Source organism: Leopardus geoffroyi, chromosome C1, assembly GCF_018350155.1.
Source record: "Leopardus geoffroyi isolate Oge1 chromosome C1, O.geoffroyi_Oge1_pat1.0, whole genome shotgun sequence".
In the NCBI taxonomy this organism is placed as follows: domain Eukaryota; kingdom Metazoa; phylum Chordata; class Mammalia; order Carnivora; family Felidae; genus Leopardus; species Leopardus geoffroyi.
The window spans coordinates 63,338,450-63,363,171 of record NC_059328.1 but is presented as its reverse complement, the minus strand read 5'-3'; the positions used below and the strand labels follow the sequence as shown (position 1 = coordinate 63,363,171).

The 24,722-nt window shown below is 36.4% G+C and overlaps 2 protein-coding genes, 1 long non-coding RNA gene and 3 other non-coding genes across 8 annotated transcripts in view; 1 reads left to right on the top strand and 5 right to left on the bottom strand.

Moving 5' to 3' along the window:
* Positions 1–13,354, bottom strand: part of MSH4 (mutS homolog 4) — an 85,701-nt gene extending 72,347 nt beyond the window's left edge. The window contains exons 1-4 of the mRNA XM_045477890.1: positions 12,229–13,354; positions 10,707–10,889; positions 4,863–5,023; positions 3,428–3,538 (exon numbers count right to left, since the gene is read on the bottom strand). Of these exons, the coding sequence (XP_045333846.1) occupies positions 3,428–3,538; positions 4,863–5,023; positions 10,707–10,889; positions 12,229–12,469 (696 nt within the window). The 5' untranslated portion in view covers positions 12,470–13,354. The remainder of the gene's footprint in view (positions 1–3,427; positions 3,539–4,862; positions 5,024–10,706; positions 10,890–12,228) is intronic.
* Positions 1–17,552, top strand: part of LOC123598086 — a 45,573-nt gene extending 28,021 nt beyond the window's left edge. The window contains exons 3-5 of the long non-coding RNA XR_006712384.1: positions 5,092–5,236; positions 5,747–5,784; positions 17,445–17,552. This is a non-coding gene — a long non-coding RNA (uncharacterized LOC123598086). The remainder of the gene's footprint in view (positions 1–5,091; positions 5,237–5,746; positions 5,785–17,444) is intronic.
* Positions 14,180–22,963, bottom strand: RABGGTB (Rab geranylgeranyltransferase subunit beta). 3 transcript variants are annotated; one of them, XM_045477887.1, is made up of 9 exons: positions 22,822–22,963; positions 21,638–21,745; positions 20,246–20,443; positions 19,575–19,680; positions 18,680–18,732; positions 18,484–18,594; positions 17,689–17,814; positions 15,626–15,775; positions 14,180–14,769 (listed from the first exon to the last, which is right to left on the bottom strand). In XM_045477887.1, the coding sequence occupies exons 1-9, from the start codon at positions 22,822–22,824 to the stop codon at positions 14,629–14,631; spliced, it is 996 nt and encodes a 331-aa protein (XP_045333843.1). In that variant the 5' UTR covers positions 22,825–22,963; the 3' UTR covers positions 14,180–14,628. The 3 variants fall into 3 exon arrangements, with proteins under 3 accessions (XP_045333843.1, XP_045333844.1, XP_045333845.1); XM_045477888.1 differs by lacking the exon at positions 22,822–22,963 and adding an exon at positions 21,823–21,981; XM_045477889.1 differs by lacking the exon at positions 20,246–20,443.
* Positions 20,034–20,105, bottom strand: LOC123600241. Its single transcript, XR_006713600.1, has one exon. It is a non-coding gene; the product is annotated as a small nucleolar RNA SNORD45 (small nucleolar RNA).
* Positions 21,287–21,370, bottom strand: LOC123600240. The gene has a single exon (XR_006713599.1). It is a non-coding gene; the product is annotated as a small nucleolar RNA SNORD45 (small nucleolar RNA).
* LOC123600239 lies at positions 21,904–21,982 on the bottom strand. Its single transcript, XR_006713598.1, has one exon. It is a non-coding gene; the product is annotated as a small nucleolar RNA SNORD45 (small nucleolar RNA).
* Positions 22,964–24,722: the final 1,759 nt, after the last annotated feature.

Genomic DNA, 24,722 nt, shown 5'->3' with positions numbered 1-24,722 from the left:
CTGCCTACAAAGTCCTTCCACTTCATATTGCTTCTCATTTAATGAAATAATTTTTATGGTAAGTATGGTAATGATGATGATATTGAAAAATATACTGAAAAAGTTAACACTTCTACCCCAAATACTTCTGTGGTTCTCTCTCTCTCACCTCTTTAGGACTTTGCCCAAAAGTAAACTTATCAATGAGGTCATTTCTCTAGTTACCTTACATAAAATACCAATTCTCTAAAAGGTAGATTATTGATGGGAAAAAAAAGTAACTTAACTTGCACATGGTCACTCAACTTGCACATGGTCACTCAGAGTCAAGATCTGAAACAAGCACATTCTGACTCCTCTATTCATAAGCACTCTGCCATACTATCCTATATCTCAAGTGTGGTAAATGTATGTTGTTTTTGCCTTTGAAGGGCTCATCTATCTTACATTCCATGTGGTTTTGGTAGGACTGTCAATTACAGTGCTCTGTGCCCCACAGAAAGCAAATGACCAGAAATTAATCAATCACAGTGCTTCTACCCTGAGAAATAGTGATTAGTGTAACATGTGGGAATGTGAATAAAGTAGGACCTATTGGGGTCCTTCCCTGGAATTTATATATGGACACCAGAAGAAAGAATATATTTTTTCTCTGAGTTGGCTAAGCTGAGATGACATCAATCTGGAGCCATCATAATCATCTTAAAACTCACAGAGGTAATCTGTCTACAATTAAAAAAAAAATGGTTGGGAATGCAAGCTGGTGCAGCCACTCTGGGAAATAGTATGAAGGTTCCTCAAAAAAACTAAAATAAAACTACCCTACGACCCAGCAACTGCACTACTAGGCATTTATCCACGGGATACAGGTGTGCCGTTTCGAAGGGACACATGCACCTCCATGTTTATAGCAGCACTATCAACAATAGCCAAAGTATGGAAAGAGCCCAAATGTCCATCGATGGATGAATGGATAAAGAAGATGTGGTATATATATACAATGGAGTATTACTCGGCAATCAAAAAGAATGAAATCTTGCCATTTGCAACTACGTGGATGGAACTGGAGGGTATTATGCTAAGTGAAATTAGAGAAAGACAAAAATCATATGACTTCACTCATATGAGGACTTTAAGATACAAAACAGATGAACATAAGGGAAGGGAAACAAAAATAATATAAAAACAGGGAGGGGGACAAAACAGAAGAGACTCATAAATATGGAGAACAATCTGAGGGTTACGGGAGGGGTTGTGGGAGGGGAGATAGGCTAAATGAGTAAGGGGCAGTAAGGGATCTAATCCTGAAATCATTGTTGCATTAAATGCTAACTAATTTGGATGTAAACTTTAAAAAAAATAAAATTAAATTAAAAAAAATATTTCTGAATTACATATTTTAATAATAATATGATAGGACCAGTTAATTGGCAAAACTTTAAATTGTACTAGTATATATATTTTTTGCAACATAATAAAAGCTTATAGGAAAAGGCTTAAATAAGCTATGGAGATAGCCTGTGTTCTCCGTTTTAGCAAAATTCTTCAAAATGTTCTGAACAATGTTGACAATGTAAAGCTAATTATATGATAGTAACTGTGATTTCTGTTTTGCAAGTGGGGATAACTAAATGTCAAAAATGTAATGCCTGTGTTGCCCAAGTGACTGCAGGCTGACAGTCCAAATCATCCCAACGCTGGTTGCTTTATACCTTTATACCATGTATATTCTTAAAAACATGTCATCCCAAGGTAATTTTAGCACAAATTTCCTTCAACAGGATTAAAGTATGATTTAGTGTTCTTAAAAAAAAAAATCGTGGTAAGGATGGGAGTAGGGGATAAGATCTATCCAATCATTCATTTGGGTTCTCAGTTACATAAATCAATAAATTCCCACCCACTCCCTTTTTTTTTTACTTAAGCTAGTGTAAGTTGAATTTCTGTTACTTAACAACCCAAAAACCTGGAATGCTTAAGCAGAGCAAAATACAAAAGTTAGAAAAGTATATATAAATAGAGGTGATGAAAAGAAGTTTGAAGTAATGAATAAAAGAGATAACAGGTAAAGAGATCTGTATAATAGAAAGAACAGATTTATAATAGGGGCCATTTCTAGCAATAAGTCAAAGACAGCTGAGCTACACAGGATCTCTAAGAGCATGACAAGAAAACTTAAATGACTGCAGATGCTGAATATATTAACAACTACACTGGAATCTAAATCACAGCTTGATGCCAAATGTGTTAAAGATAAGGCTATAGACATAACAAAGTATAGTATATTCTGAAAATAATTTGCACTCCTGAGGTGTTATTCCAACTGCAATGCTACCTACTTGATTAGGGAACTACAACCCCCATTCCACAAAACATTTGCTAGAGGAAAGAGATAAACTGCATGTCGGAGACGTCCTGGCTTAGAGGGAGAACATTCGCTGGATAAAGTTTCCCAGCACTTATCTGTCACAGTCCCACAGATGGAGGCTTAGAGCAGTAGGCTAACTGTGAGGAGTACATGCTACCAGGGGAAGCTGAAACAATTCTGTAATACAGATCAAATTCTCTAAAAGGAAAAGTACTTGCTGATAGTGCTATTCCCTAGAATAAGAACCTCAATTTCGACTAGTCTGGCAGCACAATAACTAGTTTCCACAAAGCTCTACCTAAGGAAATTGTTTCGTTTTGTTTTGTTTTTCCTCTAAGGATCTACTTTCTATATACTCTGAGAAACCTCATTATCTGAAATATTTTCCCTTTTGTTTAAAGTAGATCAAGGGGCGCCCGGGTGGTTCAGTCAGTTGAGTGTCCAAGTTGGGCTCAAGTCATGATCTCGTGGTTCAGGGGTGTGAGTCCCATGTGGGGCCCTGTGCTCAGAGCCTAGAGCCTGCTTCAAATTCTGTGTCTCCCTCTCTCTCTCTCTCTCTCTCTCTGACCCTCCCTCACTTAGGCTTTGTCTCTGTCTCTCAAAAATAAATAAACATTAAAAAAATTTTTTAAGTAGATCAAGGGTGCCAAATCAAGTAAGTGGATGTCCTGTCATTTTTTTATTTTATGTATTAATAGTCCCTTAGCTTAGGACTTGTAGTTAGTACTTTAGGGTAAATATAAAGTTACTCAGATTATTGTTCTCCAGAATGCCATTATAGAATGGATTTTAAATAAAGACCTTGGGGCGCCTGGTGGCTCAGTCAGTTAAGCATCCGACTTCGGTTCAGGTCATGATCTCACGGTTTGTGGGCTCGAGCCCCACATTGGGCTCTGTGCTGACAGCTCAGAGCCCAGAGCCTCCTTCGGATTTTGTCTCCCTCTCTCTGCCCCTCCCCTGCTCATGATCTATCTCTCTTGGTCTCAAAAATAAATAAACATTATAAATAAATAAATAAATAAATAAATAAATAAATAAATAAGACCTTGAGTGTTACTATTGAGAATAAAAATTATTTACCTTGAAATTTTCTGTGATCAGAGTAAACAACTTAGTTGAATTCCCCACAACACAAGCAGTATTTGACATTATTATTTCCAAAGGCGATAGAATTTTGAGTTTAGTGATCACCTAAAATCATTTGAATAAATAATTTCTTAAATGTAAGCTTGGTATTCTCTAAAACCAAACAAGTGACATACTTTTTCTAAGAGCTAAGTACTTAAAATAATACATAGTTACACAAAATTACAGCTGTTCTAATTATATATTTGAGTTAAAAAACATATATCTAATAACGATATATTAAGCATTTCTATATAACTACAAATATAAAATATCATAAACATAGGCTATATTTTAAGTCACAATAACTTGTAACAGCTCTAAACTAAAAAATTAATTTGAACTTATCAAATATATATTCCTAAAATAAGATGTTTTAAAATAAATTTTTCTACTCGTTATTTTATCTATCTCCATAAAAAACATACATTCAATAGTGTAACTATGGTGATTTAATCAATATAGTCACACTGGTACAGCTTAGAAGTTGAGCAGTATAGAAACACCGAAGAGAAATACCTGTGTTACAACTTATTCTTTTCACAATATAGTTGCATTTCTTAGAACCATTCTAGACACAGAAATTCTTAATCTGCCAAACATTCCTATTTTTAAAAAAGCTGTTTTTCCTATTTTTTAAAACTGCATAAAAATGTGAAATACCCGGCGATAGTTAGCATGCAGTACTAGAATCATTTAGGCTGTCAGGTATATTAAAAAATTAATTACTGGTAGGAAAAGGAAACCTATGTATTGAAAAACCATAAAGAGGAATTAGGGAAAGGAAAAAAGAGGAATAAAATGCTGAAAATAACATTGTGTATATATATATATATGTATATATATATATTTTAATAATAGTAATTGGGTCAAATAACTTTTTAGAATATAGAGATTAGAAGCAGATTACTTCCACCTGGTTAAGGGACAGAAATTCCCATGACAACAGGCCAGTGGCCCAAATTAATGATAAGTGATAGGAAGTGAAGGCAAGAAGAGGTTAAATTATGACTGACCTCAAAGACCCATTTCCCAGAACTCTGGAAAATAAAATTCAAATACTGTCCAGTGGAAACAACCCTTTGGAGATGGCATTACTAATATACAGTCTTGGGAATGAGACCAGGAATTATTAATTTGAAGATGTTAATTTTAGAAACTAACAGTAATTTGAAATGTTCAAGTAACAGCAAAGCACATTATTTTTAGGACAAAATACATTCAAAAAATTAAAATCAGATGTAAAACCATTTTAACTCAGAGTAACCTACATTGGTGCATTGTAAATTACCTTTATTCCATGAAAAAGTAAACTAATTAGGAAAGCAGTGACTTGAAAATCTGCGTGCTGCTGAGTAAGTCAACCACTTTCTAAGAGTTTAATACCTACCTTCGCATATGTTGTGTTGTCTGCAAACTGAGACAATATAATTTGTGGGCTTTTTAAATCAATACTTGCCATTCCTATTTCACCTCTGGCAAGTCCTCTCCCTTCTACAACAGCTACAATAACTGATGGGGAGTGTATTGATACTGCAGATGAGGATGTAGCTGTTAAAAATTTTGTAAAAAGAAAATGTATAAGCATTAATAGTAGTACCTTCTCATTCTTTCCTCAGAAGATTCCAAGCACCAAGTTTAGGACACAGTTATTAATATCCAAGGAAATAACCTTTTGTTCCTCATCAAAAACAACTTTTCACATCCAGGCCAAATAAAAATGTTAACTCTCAAAAGTATTTTGCCAAAACTTCAAAATAAGAAGTAAGTTATATATTGCCTTATGTTGCATTTATTGGAATGGAGTTATGAAGGAACACTGAATTTGGGATCAGAAAACCTAGACTATTTATCCTACTCTGTCGTCTAAAAGCTATATTAATTTGAGCAAATTATTTCATAGTAAGTAATCAAAAATTACAAGGCATAATGTAATAACTGCCTTGCTGTTATCAAGAGCTGGCTGAAAGAATCAAATGGGATTATATATATATGAATGCATTTTATAAAAAATAAAATATTATACAACTATAAACTCCAGTTATATGTATTGTGTATTAAATGTGTAATGTTGGGTACTTTATTAATGTGTCAAGACTACTCTAAATTCTTTATTTGGATTAATTAATTTGTCACAATTCTATCAAATAGATATCATTATTTACTCCATTTACTTATAAAGAAACTGATGCATGGATGGAACTAGTAGTCAGAATTTGCACACAGGCAGCCCGGCTCCAAATCTGATGCTCCTAACCTTTACATATATTACAGATTTTGAAATCTATGCCTTCCAAACAATGAATGTTTAGGTAAGTTGTTTAACCATAATAAAGCTACCATTTCTTCATCTGTAAACCAGAAATACCAAACCTTTTTCACAAAGTTGGTATAAGAATTAAATGCAGTAACATAGAAGGGTTTTTTTTTGTAAAGCATATGAAATTACTTAAATATGGGACATTATCCATGGATGAAAAAAATGTGTAAAATTTTATTGTCAAAAAACAAATTTACCTTTGATTTCCTTGTCAATCTTTCAATAGACCCTTTTCCCCCTCTTATCCCTTCCTGACCTAGATTCTTTTCTACCCTTCTATTACAATGTCTACAAAATTATCCATTTATGTTATCCGAGTCAGTGGTTAACTTAAGAGTTCATTCAAAAATTTATTGTGTCTAGATCTTCAACTGAAAGCCAGCTTATACATTATGATCAAGTTTATATTAGATCTATGAAATCATTTTAAGTTCTGCAATAAAATATGACCTTCCTATTTTTAATTGGAAAATAAATACTAACTTCCAGTGAAAATTCAGTACACTCAGAAGATATCTCCCTTAAACTTCTAAAAGAATGCTTACACTGTCATGCTGATATAATTAGCATCCTAGTGCCTAAAGCTCTTATTATTTCCTTAAAATGGATCCTTAGGAGTCAATCACTGGAACAAAGGAAAACCACCATTTGTTACGGATCTCCTATATATTGTCAGATTTCTTTCAGAATTGTACCGATTTTTTTTTTAAGTTTATTTAAGTAATCTCTACACTTAATGTGGGGCTCAAACCTACAACCCTGAAATCAAGAGCAACATGCTCTACCAACCAAGTCAGCCAGGTGCCCCTGTACTGATTTTTTTCCCCCAATTCCATCAGTAGTATAGGAGATAAACCAATTTTACTGTATATTTACCATTCTTAACTTCTGAAATGGATTAGTAGTAGTAGTAGTAGTAGTAGTAGTAGTAGTAGTAATATTGAGTAATTTAATGGACTGATACTAAATTTGTATTTTTGAAAATTACTATCAAAATTGAACATAACTTAATATATCCATTTGTTTTCTATTTTTTAAAGAAATTCTTTCTCTTTTTTTCTTAATTCTGAAGTTTCTTTCCTCCTTTTTTAAAATTAAAAAAAAAAATTTTAATGTTTACTCATTTTTGAGAGAGAAAGAATACTAGCAGGGGAGGGGTAAGAGTTAGGGAGACACAGAATCTGAAGCAGGTTCCAGGCTCCGAGCTGTCAGCACAGAGCCTGACATGGGGCTCAAACCCACAAACTGTGAGATCATGACCTGAGCCAAAGTTGGACGCTTAACCGAGCCACCCAGGTACCCCTCTATATTTTATTTTGAGATGTTTGTCCTTATAGAGTTTTTACTAAATTTTAATGTTTTTCATTTATGAGAATTTTATAAATCAATTACAATGATTTATACTTGCTACCAATCTTGATTTGGTATCTCAAAGATTTCTGCTTTTGTATAGATAATCTTTTCCTTAATAATTTCTCCATTGCTTTTTTGCTATGAAACTCCTCTTTCACTGAGACAGTTGATATGCATTATTATTTTATTCTAATTTTTTTTTAGCTGTTTTGTTCATTTTGATCTTTCATATGAGCAGAACTTTGAGGAGTACATTTGGTTGTCTACCATGTCTGGAATGAGGTAGTACTGTACCAGAAGTATAGATTTAGACTCATTCATAAGCAGTTGGTAATGATCTAGCTGGGCAGTCAGGGACCTGGAAGAAACAAGATTGGAAGATAATGTCAAGGAAATCTGGGGGAAATGTATGCAGATGGGCCTCTTTAAATGGGCATAAACTCTGAAAATATTTGTGTTTCATGTGAATGCCCACTAAAGGGCATCTACTAGATGCCCTAGATAATTAAGACTCTCAATTATCAGGTAGACAATGATAAACTCTATGGACTTCAATTAGCCTCTTTTCCCAGCCACCCCAGTGCTTCTTTAATAGACTTATGAACAAAGCAGCCATGGTGTCAAGATATGCATGGGCTCAACATCATGAACTTCCTCTTAACAAGGCTAACCTGGTCAACCACACTGTCAGTACCTAACCTGCCAACAGAAGAGATAAACATTAAATGCCCTATATAGCACCACTCCCCAGTGGGACAGTAAACCAGCTTTTTCTGGCCAATCTGTATCCTCTGCTATTCAATAGGTTCAGTATCACCTTCTTCAAGGAGATCTATACCTCAGACTTTGAAATGGCTCCTGGAAAGGGCCTGCTTCCAAGTATGACTTCTTGGGCCTCCTCTCAGCCCTAGGGCACCTAACAGAGTTTTCTTATAACCTATAGTGATTCTTTTATTATAATTTAATAATTCTTTATATTAAATCTCCCTTGTTTAGGGTCACCATATGGTTCTATCTTCAGATTGGATCCAGACTGCTATAGTCTCTGCCTTCATAGTGCTATAGAGAAAAAAGATAATTAAAATACCCATACTATTAGTAAAATGCAAAGTTAAATGGCAGCACATAGCAGGGAGCCTCAAGCGAATCTTACAGGATCACAGAAAGCTTTCTGAAAGGATTAACATTTAAGCTTAGACTTGAGGAATAAATAAGAGTTGACTATATGAAGAAGAGAAGAAAGAGTTTCTAAGCATAGGAAATACCATGTAAAAGGCCTAAGGGTAAAAGTTTGGAAGTAAAAAATTAATAAATATATATATATACACATATATACACATATATATGTATATACACATATATACACATATATGTATATGTGTATATACATATATATACACATATATGTATATACATATATATACATATACACACATATATACATATATACACATACATATACATATATATGTGTGTATATATATATATACATACATATATGTATATGTATATATGTATATATATATATATACACACACACCCTATAAATACTAACCAAAAGAAAAGGAACTGCTAAATTAATAGCAGACAAAATAATACTTTTAAGGCAAAAACTGTATCTATAGATGAAGAGAATCTTTCAATACTAACATAGAACAATGCTAAATTTTTATGCTCCTATTAAAATAGCTTCTGAGTGCCTGGGTGGCCCAGATGGTTAAGTGTCCGACTTTTTTTTTTTTTAAGTTTATTTATTTATTTTGAGGGAAAGAGAGCACGTGCGGGGGAGGGGAAGGGGCAGCGTGAGAGGGAGAAAGAGAATCCCAAGTGGGCTCTGCACCATCAGCACTGAGCCAGCCCAATTCAGGAACTTGAGTCAAAGTGGGACGGACACTTAACTGACTGAGGCACCCAGGCACCCCTTAGTTGGTTAAGTGACTGACTCTTGATCTCAGCTCAGGTCATGATTTTATGGTTGGAGCCCCATGTCTGGTTTTGCCCTACTACTTAGGATTCTCCCTCTCTCTCTCTCTCACTCTCTCTCTCTGCTCTTCCTCTGCTTGTATGCATGTGTGCATGCACTCTCTCTCAAAAGAAATTTTAAAAAATAATGAAATAGCTTCAAAATAGGCAAAACAAAATATTAACAGAACTACTAGAGAAAATAGACATGTCCACAATCATAATGGGAGATTTTAATATACCTCTACAAAAGTCTTTAGTAATACAGACTTAACACAATTGAAGAAATAACCTAATAGGGGCACCTAGCTGTCTCAGTCAGTAGAGCATGCAACTCTTAACCTCAGGGTCATGAGTTCAAGCCCCACGCTGGGCATAGAGCTTAAAAAAAAAAAAAAAAGATGACCTAATAGACATATAAACTATACATATTTACAACTGTAAAAGACATTTACAAGTGGAGACAAAATGTTTACTAATGTATAAAATTAAGAACTTCTGTTCATCAAAGAACATCATAAAAAAAGGAGGAAAGAAGAGAAGTCACAAACCTAGGGAAGATATACCCAATAAATGTATTCATCAAAAAGAATATGTATTCTGAATATATATTTAGAATATATAAGGAATTTCTACAAATCTAGAAAATAAAAGTAAAGAAAAATGGGAAAAACACACAAACAGTCATTTCACAAAAAATGAAAGCTAGATGGTCAAAAAGCAACAAAATGTAACCAGCCTCGGGTGCCTGGGTGTCTCATTCAGTTAAGTGTTCAACTCTTGACTTCAGCTCAGATCACCATCTAGAGGTTTGTGAGTTCAAGCCCACATAGGGCACTAGCCCGCTTGGGATTCTCTCTTTCTCTCTCTCTCTCTGCCCCTTCAGCACGCATGTTCTCTCTTCTCTCTCAAAATAAATAAATAAACTTAAAAAAAAAAAAAGGTAATCAGCCTCATTGATAACCAGGAAGATGCCAACTCAAACTACAATTAGGTTGTATCTTACAACTGCTGGACTGGTAAATATTAAGTCTGACAATACAAAATGTTGGAGAGGATGTAAATTAACAAGAACTCTTATACATTGCCAGTAATAGTGTACCCTGGTAGAAGTACTTAGAAAAACAATTCGTCATTATCTTGTAAATGTATACATTCACAAACACTATATCCAAGCAATTTCACTGAATGTACCTTAGAGAATGCTTACACATGAAGAAATTAGTTCATCCATTTTCCCCTCAAGAAAATCTAGTAGATTTATATAAAAACTAAAATTTAAGTATAAAAAAACCCACAGGATGTACTAGCAGGATCAATTTCTAAATTTAAATAAACATCATGTATAAGAGAGAGTTTTCTCCTTCATTTACTTTTTGTCAGAATAGTTAAAATAATGCAGACCTGGACATATTAACAAATAATATCAGAAACTATGTAGCATTAACTTAACCTCAAATTATGGATAGATGTAAACTGATGTATTTTTTTCAGTCATCCATATCAATTACAAATAACTTCAAATGAATTTAACTACCCTAACTTATAAATCTTAAAAGTTTCAAAAGGTCATCTAGGTCAACATTCCACTCATTTTACCTGAATATCCCATTTGTGGTGTCCAACTTTTATAACCTGATCTCTGGGGATTTCCAGCAGACAATGGAGTTTTTAGTATTTGAGGATAATTACTATCTCGTGCAGAAGATGAGCTTGTACCAAAAGTAAAATTTGATGCAAATATGTTTTCTGCATTAGATCTTTTGTTTCCAAAATATGAACCTAAATTTGAAAAATGAAATATCAATTCTTAAAGATTCAGAATTACATACAATCATGTTTTAATCGCTGTAATTTGTATCATGTTCACTTTCTATAAAACTTCATCAGATAACAACTTTAAAAAAATAGCCAATTATGACAAACTTAATGGCATTAATGATAAATAATCTGGTACTAAAATATAAGGAAAGTTCTTGCTAATGTGCTTCTACAAGCTGAGACTACTCTTGATAAAATCAAAAACTACCTTCTACTCTTCAAATACACCAGATGTTTATGTTTACTTTGTATAGCAATTATGAGACTTCTTTTCTTGGACTGATTTGACTTCATTGAAACTCTCTCTTGCCATGCAAATAGTACAAGAGTTTTAACAACTTTTTAAATGTCTGTTTGCTTATTTATTTATTTTGGGGGGGTGAGAGGGAGAGAGGGAGAGAGGGAGAGAGGGAGAGAGGGAGAGAGAGAGAGAGAGAGAGAGAATCCAAGCAGGCTTGGCACTATCAGCACTGAGCCCGACGTGGGGCTCGATCTCATGAACCCGGAGACCACAATCTGAGCTGAAAGCAAGAGTTGGACACTCAACCAACTGACCCACCCAGGCACCCCCCAAAAGTTTTAAATTCATTTGGATTCATTTCCCTGTTTGGGAACTTTCCTAGAGTTGTCCGAATATAAATAAGTCGAACTCGCATTGAAGTACATACATTTTTAAACTACTTAAACATATTATTCAACTGAATTAGATGAAACGCTAAATTTAATCTATTTTCAGGGCGCCTGGGTGGCTCAGTTGGTTAAGTAAGCCTCCGACTTCAGCTCAGGTCATGGTCTCGTGATTCTTAGGCTCCAGCTCTGGGTAGGGCTCTGCGTCGGGCTCTGGCTCTGTGCGGACGGCTCACCTTCGGATTCTATGTCTCCCTCTCTCTCTGTCTCTCCCGTTTGTGCTCTCTCTCTCTTTCTCTCTCTCAAAAATAAATAAACGTTAAATTAAAAAAAATCTATTTTTGTCCTATCCTAGTTTAGGAGCCAATCGGTTTAGCATTGCTATCACCAAACTCTTGCACAAATTCTCCCATTTGTCATATACTTGGGGCGGGGCATTACACCGTAAGTTATTTCAGTCTTCCTCAGAACTGAGCCATTTACCATTGCGGCCTTGTAATAAAACCAATTTGCCGAGTCCAGTCACTCAGACCCAGCAAATTCCTAGAGCACCCCATTCTCATCCTCCAACCAAATCCCAATGGAACCTTCTCTGTGGTAATCGCCCCCCCCCCGAACCTCCGGATACTGCAGACCTCCGGCTGACAGGTGACTCCACCCAACCACTCCTTGCCTTGAGCTGGTCGGGTGCGGGGCGGGTGGCCATGGACACTGCTGCTGCTGCTGCTGCTCTGGTCGCCGGCGGCTCCAGACGTGCCCGGAGGTGTGGACGCGGAGGCCTGCGCTGAAGGGCGGCTCTGAGGAGTCTCCTGGAGTCCGAAATTATAGCGACGACCCTGAATTCTAGCCTTTCCCAATGCGGGGGAAGCCGCAGGGGCAGAAGACGAGGTTGACGAGACCTCAGGCCTCAGCATCCTCACGAATCTTTCCAGACAATAGGTTGGGATTTCTGAGCGGCGTCACCGCCCCGAAGTACGGAAGCGTCGAACAACAGGGCTGGAGCCCACGTGCGCAGACGCACAGAGCCCCAGCGCGCAGGCGCACCGACCCCAACTTCCCCCATCCGCATCTGGGATCCTACCCCCACCGGTGTCCAGTGCCTCCACCTCTCCCAGGATTTGGCTTTGTGGCTCTGAGCTTAATGAGGCACAACTCGGCTGAACAAAATTCTTCAGAGCCCATCGATGTCCATCCAATTTGGTAGCCCCATTGTTAGTTACCACAGCACTCTATTTTACTAAAGGGGTTTGGTGCTTTTTAACATTTCCCACATACCCTCAAATACGCTTTTGAAATTCTTTTTAAATTTTCAAACTCTCCCTCACTGGACACTCAACACCTGCTGGTGGAGACAAATTCAGTTTTCAGCCTAACATTGCTTCTATAGCAAAACACACAAAAGTGCCACGAACCTCCTACAGCTTCAGTATCCACAAGGCTGATCACAAGATTACCCTTCACCCATTAAGCACAGAACTATATACACAGTGCCCTAAGAACCAGGTCAAAAAAGATGAGCTCTCTCCCACAGTTCTCTATTTTTCATACTGTAGGTATGAATTAGTTAAGAACAGACTATACAAATCCAAGCTCTAGCTTTGCAACAAATGACTTTCAGGGCCTTTTACTTTTCTTGACTATGGAAATAGCAGTACCAACTTCATAGAGAAGCTAGGATTGAGAAAATACTCTGGATACTATTAGAAGATACTTAAAAACATTACTAAACAGGGGCACCTGGGTGGCTCAGTGCTGACAGCTCAGAGCCTGGAGCCTGCTTCAGATTCCGTGTCTCCGTCTTCTCTGCCCCTCCCCTGCTGGTGCTCTCTCAAAAATAAACGTGAAAAACATTTAAATATTACTAAACATAGCATTTAAGTACACACTTGTGACATCACTGTCGTACACCTGAAACTAATGCAACATTATGTAAAAACTGATTTCAGGCAGCTGTTACCTCAATAAATCAGGTGTTTACAGCCTAGTTCACCCACAGTTCCAATGGCACCATTTAAATATTATGTTCTATCCAATTTCAAACTTTCAGAACAATCAAAACAGTGGCAATTCATCCTAAACTCTTCAAATTAGTTAACTGTCAAAATAGTTTCATTTCAACAATCTCATGTTAAGCACCTTTTCTTCAAAATGTTAAAAATGGACATTGGTGAATGAGGTCTAAGTGAACCATCACTTTCACTCTACCTCCAATGTGGGGCTTGAACTCACCACAAGAGTGCCATGCTCTACCGACTGAGCCAGCCAGGAAGCCCACTAATCCTTATTCTTAAAAGGACTGTTAATATAGAATATTGCCAACATGCTTGGGAAAATTTCAACTTCCATACTTCATTTTCACCAAGAATGTAAAACTCACAGAGAATACTCATCTGTGCTTATGTTTCTGAAAATACAGGTTCAAAAAACATTGTGGCAACTATCAACTTCCATTTCCTTGAAGGCCAACAATTCCTTGGGAATAGCTGGCACTGTGACATAAAATCATAAAAAATAAGAGTAAAGTATATTCAAATTGCAATCCTACTCTAAGATGGTGAAATGCACCATTTACCTAAATTACTTTGTGACCAATTCAGAGTAGCCATAAACTTATGAAACAGTCCCAAATTTCAAAAGCCATTTATTTTTGTGCATCTTTTAATTCATATATGGATGGGTTTATCAATTTTTATTAACATTCACATTCTCATTGACATAGACCAATTTACATTAGCCATTATTATATAACATGAAAGAAGCACATGGAAAACATCAAGTAGAACACAATACTTCTTTAAATAGTTCTTTAAACTGAGCTTGCTGTTAAGGAAACATACAAATAAATACACTGAAGCAGAAACAAATAATTGTACTCAGAATAATAGCATTGCAGAAGGTAATCTAAAGCTGATACAATAAAGATCTTTATTTTACATTATGTATAAGTACATAATTAATATTCATATACAAAATAGTAACACAGCTTTTAAATCTGATAAGCACTTTAAGCACATGAAGTTTGATAAGCACTTTTGTTAAGATAGCAAAACTATACTAAGCAATGTCTCACTGTCTAGCTCACTAGTTCAGGCTGAACATTCACTCTCCGGAGTACTTCTTCAGGCATGCAGAAAACAGGACTAACAGGTTTGATCTGTTCTTCTCCCAAAAGTGACAATCCAGCAATTCCAAATAAAGTATGAAAAGGATCCACCTATTTAAAAAATAAGAATTTATAAAGTATTACAAATGAAAACTTCTGAAACTCTACTTCTGAACAAGTTATATTGGATCCCATTGTATTTTACTTTAATAAATGCTTAATTCTTCTAAAACAAAAGTGATGGGGGTGCCTGGGTGGCTCAGTTAAATGTCCAACTTCAGCTCAGGTCAAATCTCACAGCTGGGGAGTTTGAGCCCCATGTTGGGGCTCCGTGCTCACAGCTCAGAGCCTGGAGCCTGGTTGGGATTGTTGTGTCTCCCTCTCCCTCTCAAAAACAAACATCAAAAAAAAAAAAAAAAATTAAAATATGTATGTATAAAATAAAAATGATGGCTTCAAATTCTGTTTTTAACACAGGACCTTCACCATACACTACTTTTCTTGACAAGTGATGATAAATTTCTGTACACTTGTTTTATTTTATTTTATTTTTATTTTTTTTTTTAAATACAACTTCGTTTTTCCTTTAATTTTTTTGTTTTCAACGTTTATTTATTTTTGGGACAGAGAGAGAGCATGAACGGGGGAGGGGCAGAGAGAGAGGGAGACACAGAATCGGAAACAGGCTCCAGGCTCTGAGCAATCAGCCCAGAGCCCGACGCGGGGCTCGAACTCACGGACCGCGAGATCGTGACCTGGCCGAAGTCGGACGCTCAACCGACTGCACCACCCAGGCGCCCCTGTACACTTGTTTTATATCATCTGTTCTCAAATTAAAATTATCAGAAGGGTATCTATCCTACTTTGCATACTATCCCACTTCCATGTCTGGAAATGCCTGGAAACACAAAAGTAACTCAAAGCAACATTGAAAATGTAACTAACAAGATGTCAGAAATATACTTGCCATATCTCCTGGTCGATCTGCAAATCCTCCTGTTTCTTCATCTTGACATGCTAAAATGAAACTTCGCAGTTTCTCTCTATCAATCCAATGAAGCCTTCCAATTATCTTTAGGGAAGCCAACACCCACCATGAATAGCATACATCTGGTAACTAGGAGAAAAAAAAAGCCACAAGAGAATTGCCACAATTTTATTCTCTAGTCCAAACATGGGGTGGGGGAGGATTAGAATTAAAGATAATCTTTAGAATTAAAGATAATCACTGGAAAACAAACATTTCAATCCAGATACCCATGCTAAAAGTTTCAGAGCTTTGTTACTCAGTGAAAACTATACCTGTACCTCTATTTTATATGCAAAGAATGCCCCTTATGCTAATGTTATGATATACCTGCTTAAAGACAGTCTAAAGCCTAGCTCCTCAAAATATGGGTCACTTGGGTTTAAAAAACGCAGAACATCTCACCTTCAATTGAAGAATCATTTCAACAAAATCAGTGGGTGATTCATAGGTGTATTAAAAGCTCTCCTACACTAAGTGTAGATTCCTGGCAATCCCCACCCTGACCCATTTTCTAATTGTCCAAGATTATCCAGGTTTTTCACTGGACCTTAACTAGCTAGAAACCACCTATGGGTACTTCCCTACCCCTTACCTTACTCATAAATGTTGAACAAGCAAAGTTTAACAAAAATACAGTGATCTAGACAAAAGCACCACCATGCCTTATTATTTTTGGTCAAAAATCCAGCTAGCTACAGTCTTTGAGTCATTATCTAGACTACAATGTTTTTTGTTTTTTTAAGCTTTATTATTTATTTTTGAGAGAGAAAGCACAAGTCAGAAAAGGAGAGGGAAAGGGAAAGAGAGAGGAAGAGAGAGAATCCCAAGCAGGCTCTGCACTATTAGTAGATCCCTACATGGGGTTTGACCCCATGAACTATGAGATCATGACCAGAGCCGAAGTTGGATGCTTAACCAAATGAGCCATGCAAGCACCCCAAAAGATTTTATATGCATAAATGGTTTTTATAATACACAAGTCTTACAATTTGCTCTTCAGGATAATTACGTAGTTGCAGTAAGACTGTATGTCCTACAATGCTAAAAACATTTACTATCTGGCGCTTCCAGACCCAATTTAGAGAATGTGTGATAACTAAAGAGAAATGCAAACTATGAAGAAAAGCTGGATTCCCTTCCCTCTAAATCAAAATGTCAAAAATTGGGTTTTTCTTTTAAAAAATTTAATAAAGGTTTTAAATGAAAACTTTGTAGAATTTTTAAAAATCATTGATTTTCTAAGTTACCTGTCCTTTCACCCAGTAAGTAGACATGGAGATTTCTACACAAGATACAGGTGTTCACTTAATAGCCCTCCTTGGGGGGGGCACCTAGGTGGCTCAGTTAAGTGTCCAACTTCAGCTTAAGTCACAATCTCAGAGTTCGTGATTTTGAGCCCAGTATCAGGCTCTGTGCTGACAGCTCAGAGCCTGGATGGAGCCTGCTTCGGATTCTGTGTCTCCCCCTCTCTTGTAGCCTCCCCACCCCCCCCCCCAAAATAAACATTAAAAGAATTTAAACACAATAGCCCTCTTTGGGTCCCAGATACAAACAAAACTTTTAATGCATGACTGATTTTCCTTGGTATAGGTCTAGAACTAAAAGTTTAAAGAAATAGCTACATTTCTATCCCTGGAAAATACAAGGCCTTCAGGATAGGGAAAAAGACCCTTTAAGAATTCATATAGTAAGTCTAAATACAAATATACTTTAAAGCTAAGAGTTATTTGCCATTTTTTTTTTTGTTTTCCCTCAGATTCTACTTCAGGATAGGGAAGACTGAAGACAGCATCAGAAATTAGCATACACATCTTTTCTTCAAGAGTCTTTTAAATGGATATCTTAATAAGTATCTCAACTCTAATTTTTTGCCAAGGGCATTTTTTTAGGACGTACAACTGAAAATTTTCAATGGGGATGGAAAGACAAGCTCATTAACAATTTACAAAAAGCTATAATAATAAAGCTACTAGAACACAGTATATCTGATGAAACTATACCTTCTCTGGCCTTCCATTGAGTCCACCTGATGGTAACTGTCGTTCACAAAGCCACCAACCGAGTAAATCAGAATTTACTTGATGCAACTGGCTAGTAATAGCCAGAAATCCTGTGCAACAATAGATCTAAAATTACAGACATAAAGTACATGTATATAATAATTTTTCAATAGTAATAGTGATAAAAACTACTCAAGTAAAAAGCCAATTTATGTCTAAAAACTTGGTTTCTATTAAAAAGTTAGAATTGCAAACATGTAAATATCACCTAACTATCTGAACAAATCCAAACATACTAATTCTAGGATCCAATTCTGCAATGAAATACTATTGTCAAAATTTCTTCATGGCTAAAAGCCAATTTTTTCCCCCAAGATTTTATTTTTAAGTAATCTCTATACCCAACATGGGGCTCAAACTCACAACTCCATGATCACAAGTCACATGCTCTATGGACAGAGAGCTAGCTAGGTGCCCCTAAAAAGCAAGTTTTATTTGACAACTATTTACAGATACAATATACAACAGTACAAATACTCTTTACAAACACAATTTGCCTCTCTGGCACAAGCAAATAGGTGTTCAGGGGAGGTGGGGAACAGGATGCTAGAACATACTACTGTAAAAATGCCTTCCTTTATCTGCATTTAAGCAATTCTTACGTAAAATCCCACATTATAGTATATTTAACTTCATTCGCATTTAACAGACACAAACTGCTATTAATATTTTAGCAGTTTACCACACTAGTTATCCCTTCAAAGTTGACAATTTTAATCCACATTAATAAATTACCTGTCCAGCATGGGATTCAGAACCTGGCCTGCAACCAAATCCACCATCAAAGTTCATACACGATAAAACAAATTCAATTGCTTTTTCCACATTAATAGCATCTAACTTCCCCTACAAACAGAAAAAAAAATAAGCCTATTAGATTCCAGAATAATCATGGGCACTTAATTATTCCAATACAATATTCAAAACTTACCAACAGGGCCAAAGTTGCCACCGCACAAAAAGAGAATCTTGTATCAATTTCTCCTAAAAGAAAATGGAATCAAATCAAAACATAAGTGCTACCAGAGGAACCTGACCCTAATATATAATGCAGGTTAACTAACAAACTGCAAAGCTACCACGGTTAAATTTCCAAGAGTGCAAGCTTAATATTTACTTTTTGGACACTAGGAGGAACGCTAAATCTGAAGCAAAATCACTTCTGAGGAAACCAGTAACTAAAAAATAGTTTTGTCAAGAATACAGCAATTTATCTTAAGTTGCTTAGAATGCCCAGAAAGGGAAGATAACTAACACAGAACCAAAAGGACTATTCAATTTCTAATAATGACAATGAACTTACCCTATTATATAAAAGTGCATTTTCACATCCCATGAAGCAGCTGGTCTCTCCGGCCTGCACTGTATTCAGCCCTAAAGCAGAGATTATCTACATTTATCAAATATAGTACTATGTACTATTCCCTCCCTCCACTCAAATATCCAGTAAGTTTGTAAAGTTTTTTGACTATTTTTCCCTTGCCAGTAAATAGTTTGAAAAAAACTTTACAAAGTCACCAAATACTGGGGAAAAAAATTTCACCTACCTCATCTTTTAGACTGGCCCCCTCTGTTCCAGTTCTCCTGTATGCTGATATAACTACACAGTGCATGCTGGAACTTCCAGCAGACCATTTAACTTCAGTTAGACCAGCTGCTTAGTGGGACCTGAAAAGATCAAAAACTTAAAAGTCTCCTTATAATTATTAGCAAAGTCTCCAATTCATTGTACTTAAAATTTTTCAACAAAGTTTATCACTACAATCAACACCAAAACAGAATTTAAAATTGGTTATTTTGGGTAGCATGGCTTAGAATGACATTACCCCAAATATCTCCAGCAAAAGAACCATCTTCTTTCTGTAGACTCTGAACATATTCCACAACTTTATTTACATCAATAACATTAATACTATCATACAGAGTAAGAATCTGTAACAAAAACAAAACATGTTAAGTAAATACCTCTTCAACACTGCTAAGTTTGTTCTGATGTTTTCCTCAATGACATTTTAAATTGTTAAGCAAACATGTCCTTTTGTCTATGCATACCGCAAATCTGCAGGCTATCTTCTATTATGCCACAGGCTTTATCAACAAACCCAAATTGGTAACATAAAGCATTCATCCCCTACACACAAACTATACCTTAGCATTCTAAGACCTTTAAATATACTATTTAAACCCCTAATTGTGCATTTTCACTAATATGAAAATCAACATTTAACTCCACCTGGAGATTTTCAAATTATTTACATATAACAAAGATAAACATTTTACCATTCAAGGTCTCAGTGGAATTTTACTACTTACATCAACTTTGGATTCAGCTAATACATGCCATCACATCATTGACCTTGTAGAATACAGGCTTCATTTGAAAAGAGAAACTTGTTTGACATAGACACCAATTTTGTCATACTCCTAATACCCAATTTCTGCGTTCTCAAGTAAGAAAATACACTGCCAAGACTGTTAAATTTTAATAAATATTTACCTGGACAGCACTTAGAGTGTACAAAAGATGAGGATCATGTCCGATACTAGCACTTATTCCACCACACTCGTGTTGACATGACTTAATAAAAGTCAGAATTTCTTCTCTATTCATCCGATGTAGTTGTCCCATGAGATCCATTACAGTCAGACCCCAATAGATACCACTCATTCTCAAATACTCAGACATACAGTATTCCTAAAACACACAATGACTTTAATGTGCCAGTTTGAACTGATGCAGGGTAAAAGTGATGGAACATACAAAGCTAACTAACCACACATACTGTTTAATTCAGTTGATCCTAACATCATCAGTAATGATTTTAAATTTGTGGCTCTCAAATTTGGTGGGGGGACAGTATCTCAGAGGCATATGATAAATTCACCTGTGACTGACAATACAAACAGGACTTCAATCTCTCCTAAGAGCCAACCAGAAGTAGAAGTGAAAAATATACCAACCATTTTCAAGTTTGGGGAAAATATTTCTTTCAGAGTACTTAACATCGTATTTATTAGACATCTATCCTATTGATATATGGAATATGTACAAAGCCCATCTACTACCTATTAGTTACTGATACAACTACTTGAAAACCAAAATGGCCAAAGCATGCAAAAGATAAAAGAGCCAACAGCTCATCAAAGAAAAATAAAAACTGGTAGACAGAGAGTCCACTGATGTTATTACATACTAAAATTTTGAATCAGGTGAGTGGTCTTAGTTTGCTGTGAACCCAAATTCAGGGTTTAAATAACAAGGTTGGTAAGCACTAGATAAAAAAGGCAGGGATAAGTTAAGACTTAATCCTTGAGTCATCCAGGGAAAAGATAAACATGGTCCTTAACAACTCCATAATGAGGTTATGAGAACTTAAGTCACAAATTCATCAAAACTAGCCAAGATGGTCAATTAATTGTTGTCTGGATACTACTAGGAAAAATATTTACTTTGAGTTGTATGTTACTCAATGTTTCTGAGATTGTCCCAGAGAGGAAAACTATTGAAGGTTTTGAAACTTAGGGTAAGGACTTTTTCAAGGTCTCAGCGTAATTCTAGAGCTAAAGTATTATTACACATCAGCCATATACTCAGGTAATACATGCCAACACATCACTGACCTTGAAAGTAATACCCACAAAGTACAAATCTCTTTTGTACCTCAAACCTCTTACAAATCTAGGCAGGTGGTAATCTATTTTGTCTGCCAATGTACTCTCAACCTGATGTCCAAAGGCACACTGAATGCACCTCAGAGAGGGATCTTCAGTGCTTTGGCGTGCAGGAGTTACCATTTTTAAGAAACATGGGCCATTACTGACCTACTGACTGCTTATACATTATAGATTCACTTCAAAATAAATTTTCAACATAAAATCATATACATACATAATCGTCTTTCTTTGAGCCATAGGATGCAATATAATCTGCATGCTTCTCTAACAATAGGGTGTCAGGTGCATCTGATTTGATAGTAACATCCTTCTGCGGTGTGCCCTTTCAAAACAAAAAAGTAGTGATTTCATAACTGTTCTTATTTTAATACTTGACCCCAGTTTGTATATTCAACATACATTTGAATTTTTCACTTTGATTTCATCTTGCCACACAAAAACTGTAAGCACTAAAGCCGTGGTAAGATTCGGGTAATTTTTCAGGTCTCAGAGTAATTCTAGAGCTAAAGTAGTAATAATCAACTTCGGATTCAGAATACATGCCAGCTCATCATTGACCCAAAAAATTATTACCCATATCTGCTGTTGCTTACCGTTCACTTAAGAGTTTTAAGTAAAATAAACACCACAGAAAATCCAAGCTTATCAATTCAGGGCAACTGAAGGTTTACATGTAGCAGCAAGTTGAAGCATAAATATATATATACCTAGAGTATAATTTGCAGTTAAGTTCTTTAATGAAATTTTACTAGTCCTAGAAATTCAGGTTTCAGAGCCACCTCTACACACTCCAAAGATTATTCAATTTATCAAGGAAATATTTCCTTTAGCCTCATCTTTTCCAGCTTTTTAGTCTTGGTTTCTTCATTTGCAGCAAGCTCTCAGGATATGAGGACGTTGCTCCAGTTCCTGCACTTCTGACCTAGCTCACTGTGATCGAGACAGCACTACCTCACTGTTAAGTAGGTCATGACGTAGATTACCAAAAAAGAATTTAGTGAATTTCCACCAGATCCCGCCTAAAATTTACATCTTCAAAGAGACCATACCAGTAATGACTCTACAGATTTTGAGCCATACAATATTAAGAAAGGAAACAGGAGCCACCAACTGGCGCGGCTTTTTGAGCGATTAAGAAATCGGGCCGTCGGACCTTGAGGCCTGCCTCTTAGGAAGAAGCCTAGATAAAATTAGAAGCCGTAATTGAGCCCGCGAGATCTGCAGAAAACGCTGAGTAATACTTCGCCCTCTCCTAGCCCTAAAGAAACCTTGCAAGGCCCGTATCTCAAGCTAACCATTCTCTAATACTTGCGAAAATACCCTAAGGTAACTGAGCCGCTCGGTATCATTCCACCTGGACTGCACCCGAGCACCAACCCAAAACGCAACCTCACTCACCATGTCTGAGACCGAAAAGAGAACTTGGGTCGGTTCCTGGGGAGAGTTAGGCGGCACGCGCCTGCGCAGAAGCGCCCCTTAGGTCCCTTCTGAGCACTAGCATAGCTGACCACACTTGCGCCTGTAGGATGGAGCCTTTGCGTGGCTGCTCTAGGACCCCGCCGACTGCTCATAGCTGTCCTCGCTGCCTGAGCCCAAATTCTTTGGCGCCCGTTTCTTCGTCCCATAAACATCTCGATTTGTCTAAAAGTTTTAAGTAATGTTTAAATATCTGAATTACTTTTAAGAAATCATTTGATTTTGACGTTCTTTGAACTCTGAAGAGCTGAAGTAGCTGGTAATTAGTAGAGTTCTTGCACGTAGTAAGTATTCAATAAACGTTTTTTGAGTAAATGTTAATGAAATAAATGTTCACATTTCCCTCCTGTTTGCCTTCGTACCGGATGCGACTCACTCGCCTACTCCCTTCTCTTCTTCAGGAAGTGCTAACAGTTGAAAAGTTTTGTAAATTACTTTTGAAAAACAAACACTCATGTTCCTATCACAAGCTTTCCACTAAATTCAGATTTGCTAGGGGTGTTATTGCAGCTGTTTTCTTTGTGCTTTCTTAGGTCGTTCATACTTTGGCATTTTGAGCACCATTAGAAAATATTGGCCCCCATACCCTTACAATTTATTACATTCAGTAACGATTTGGAGAAGAGTTCCTGACACAGTGGGGTATCAATATAATGGGCTATCAGTAATTGAGAGTGTTGAATCTGCTATAATGGTAGATTTCATTATTTCTCCCTGCAATTCCATTGATACTCCCATGTATGTTTGAGGCTACTTTATTAAATGCATGTAAGTTTAGCATCTATTTCTGCTTGGTTGAGCCTTTTACCATTAAGTGATGACTGTCTCTAGCCCTAAAACTTCTTATCTTAAAAAGTCTTCCCTAAATATTAATGTGATTTCGCCAGCTTTCTTTTGCTTAAGTCAGATCGGGGAGGGATGTAGAGGGAAGGAAACCAAGGAAGAGAGGGAGAGGTCACACTTGCTGGGAAAAGCAATGCTCAAAGTAGGAATAATGCAAGCATCAGATCCAAAAAGTAACATTCAGATTGAGTCCATAACTGCTGAAAAAATGAAGAACAAGCCTCATTTCCTACTTTATAAATTCATTCAACAAGTACTTATTGGATGTCTAGAATGTGCCAAATAGTTTTTTTTTTAATTTTTTTTTAACGTTTATTTATTTTTGAGACAGAGAGAGACAGAGCATGAACGGGGGAGGGTCAGAGAGAGAGGGAGACACAGAATCTGAAACAGGCTCCAGGCTCTGAGCAGTCAGCACAGAGCCCCACGGGGGGCTTGAACTCAGGGACCGTGAGATCATGACCTGAGCCGAAGTCGGAAGCTCAACTGACTGAGCCACCCAGGCGCCCCTAGAATGTGCCAAATATTATTATAAGTTCTAGGGGTGTGATGATCAGCAAAATGGAAATCTGTGTAGGAAGCATAAGTTCTAGCAACTATTTTAATTACATTCAGCAACTCTATTTATAGACACTTATCCTACAAATAGTCTTTTGGGTATGAAGTGACCTATGTGCAAGAATATTCATAGCAGCAGTCTTTATTAGCAAAAGGTTACAAATACCTTAATTACCATCAAAAGGTTAAATAAACTACACTGTATTCATTATGCAGTCATTAAAGAGAGGAAGCTCTGCATACATTGCTATGGAAAGATCTCTAAAATATATTAAGTGAAAACAAAAACAGAAAGTGCCAAGCTATGTATGTTGTGCTACTATTTGTGTGGAAAACAAAGTAGGAAAATATATGGATGTATTTGTAAATGCACAGAATTACTAAAAGCAGTTGCCTACAGGAGGAGGATAGCTGGGGACAGG

Bases quoted from the DNA above. Each gene is read 5' to 3' on its own strand.
- RABGGTB (XM_045477887.1), bottom strand. The intron at 20,444-21,637 runs GTATGTATATGA...TGTGTGTTTTAG, and splicing joins GCTCAAAGAAAGACGATTAT to GAATACTGTATGTCTGAGTA. The intron at 18,595-18,679 runs GTAAGTTTTGAA...TTCTGTTTGTAG, and splicing joins TGGCAACTTTGGCCCTGTTG to GGGAAGTTAGATGCTATTAA.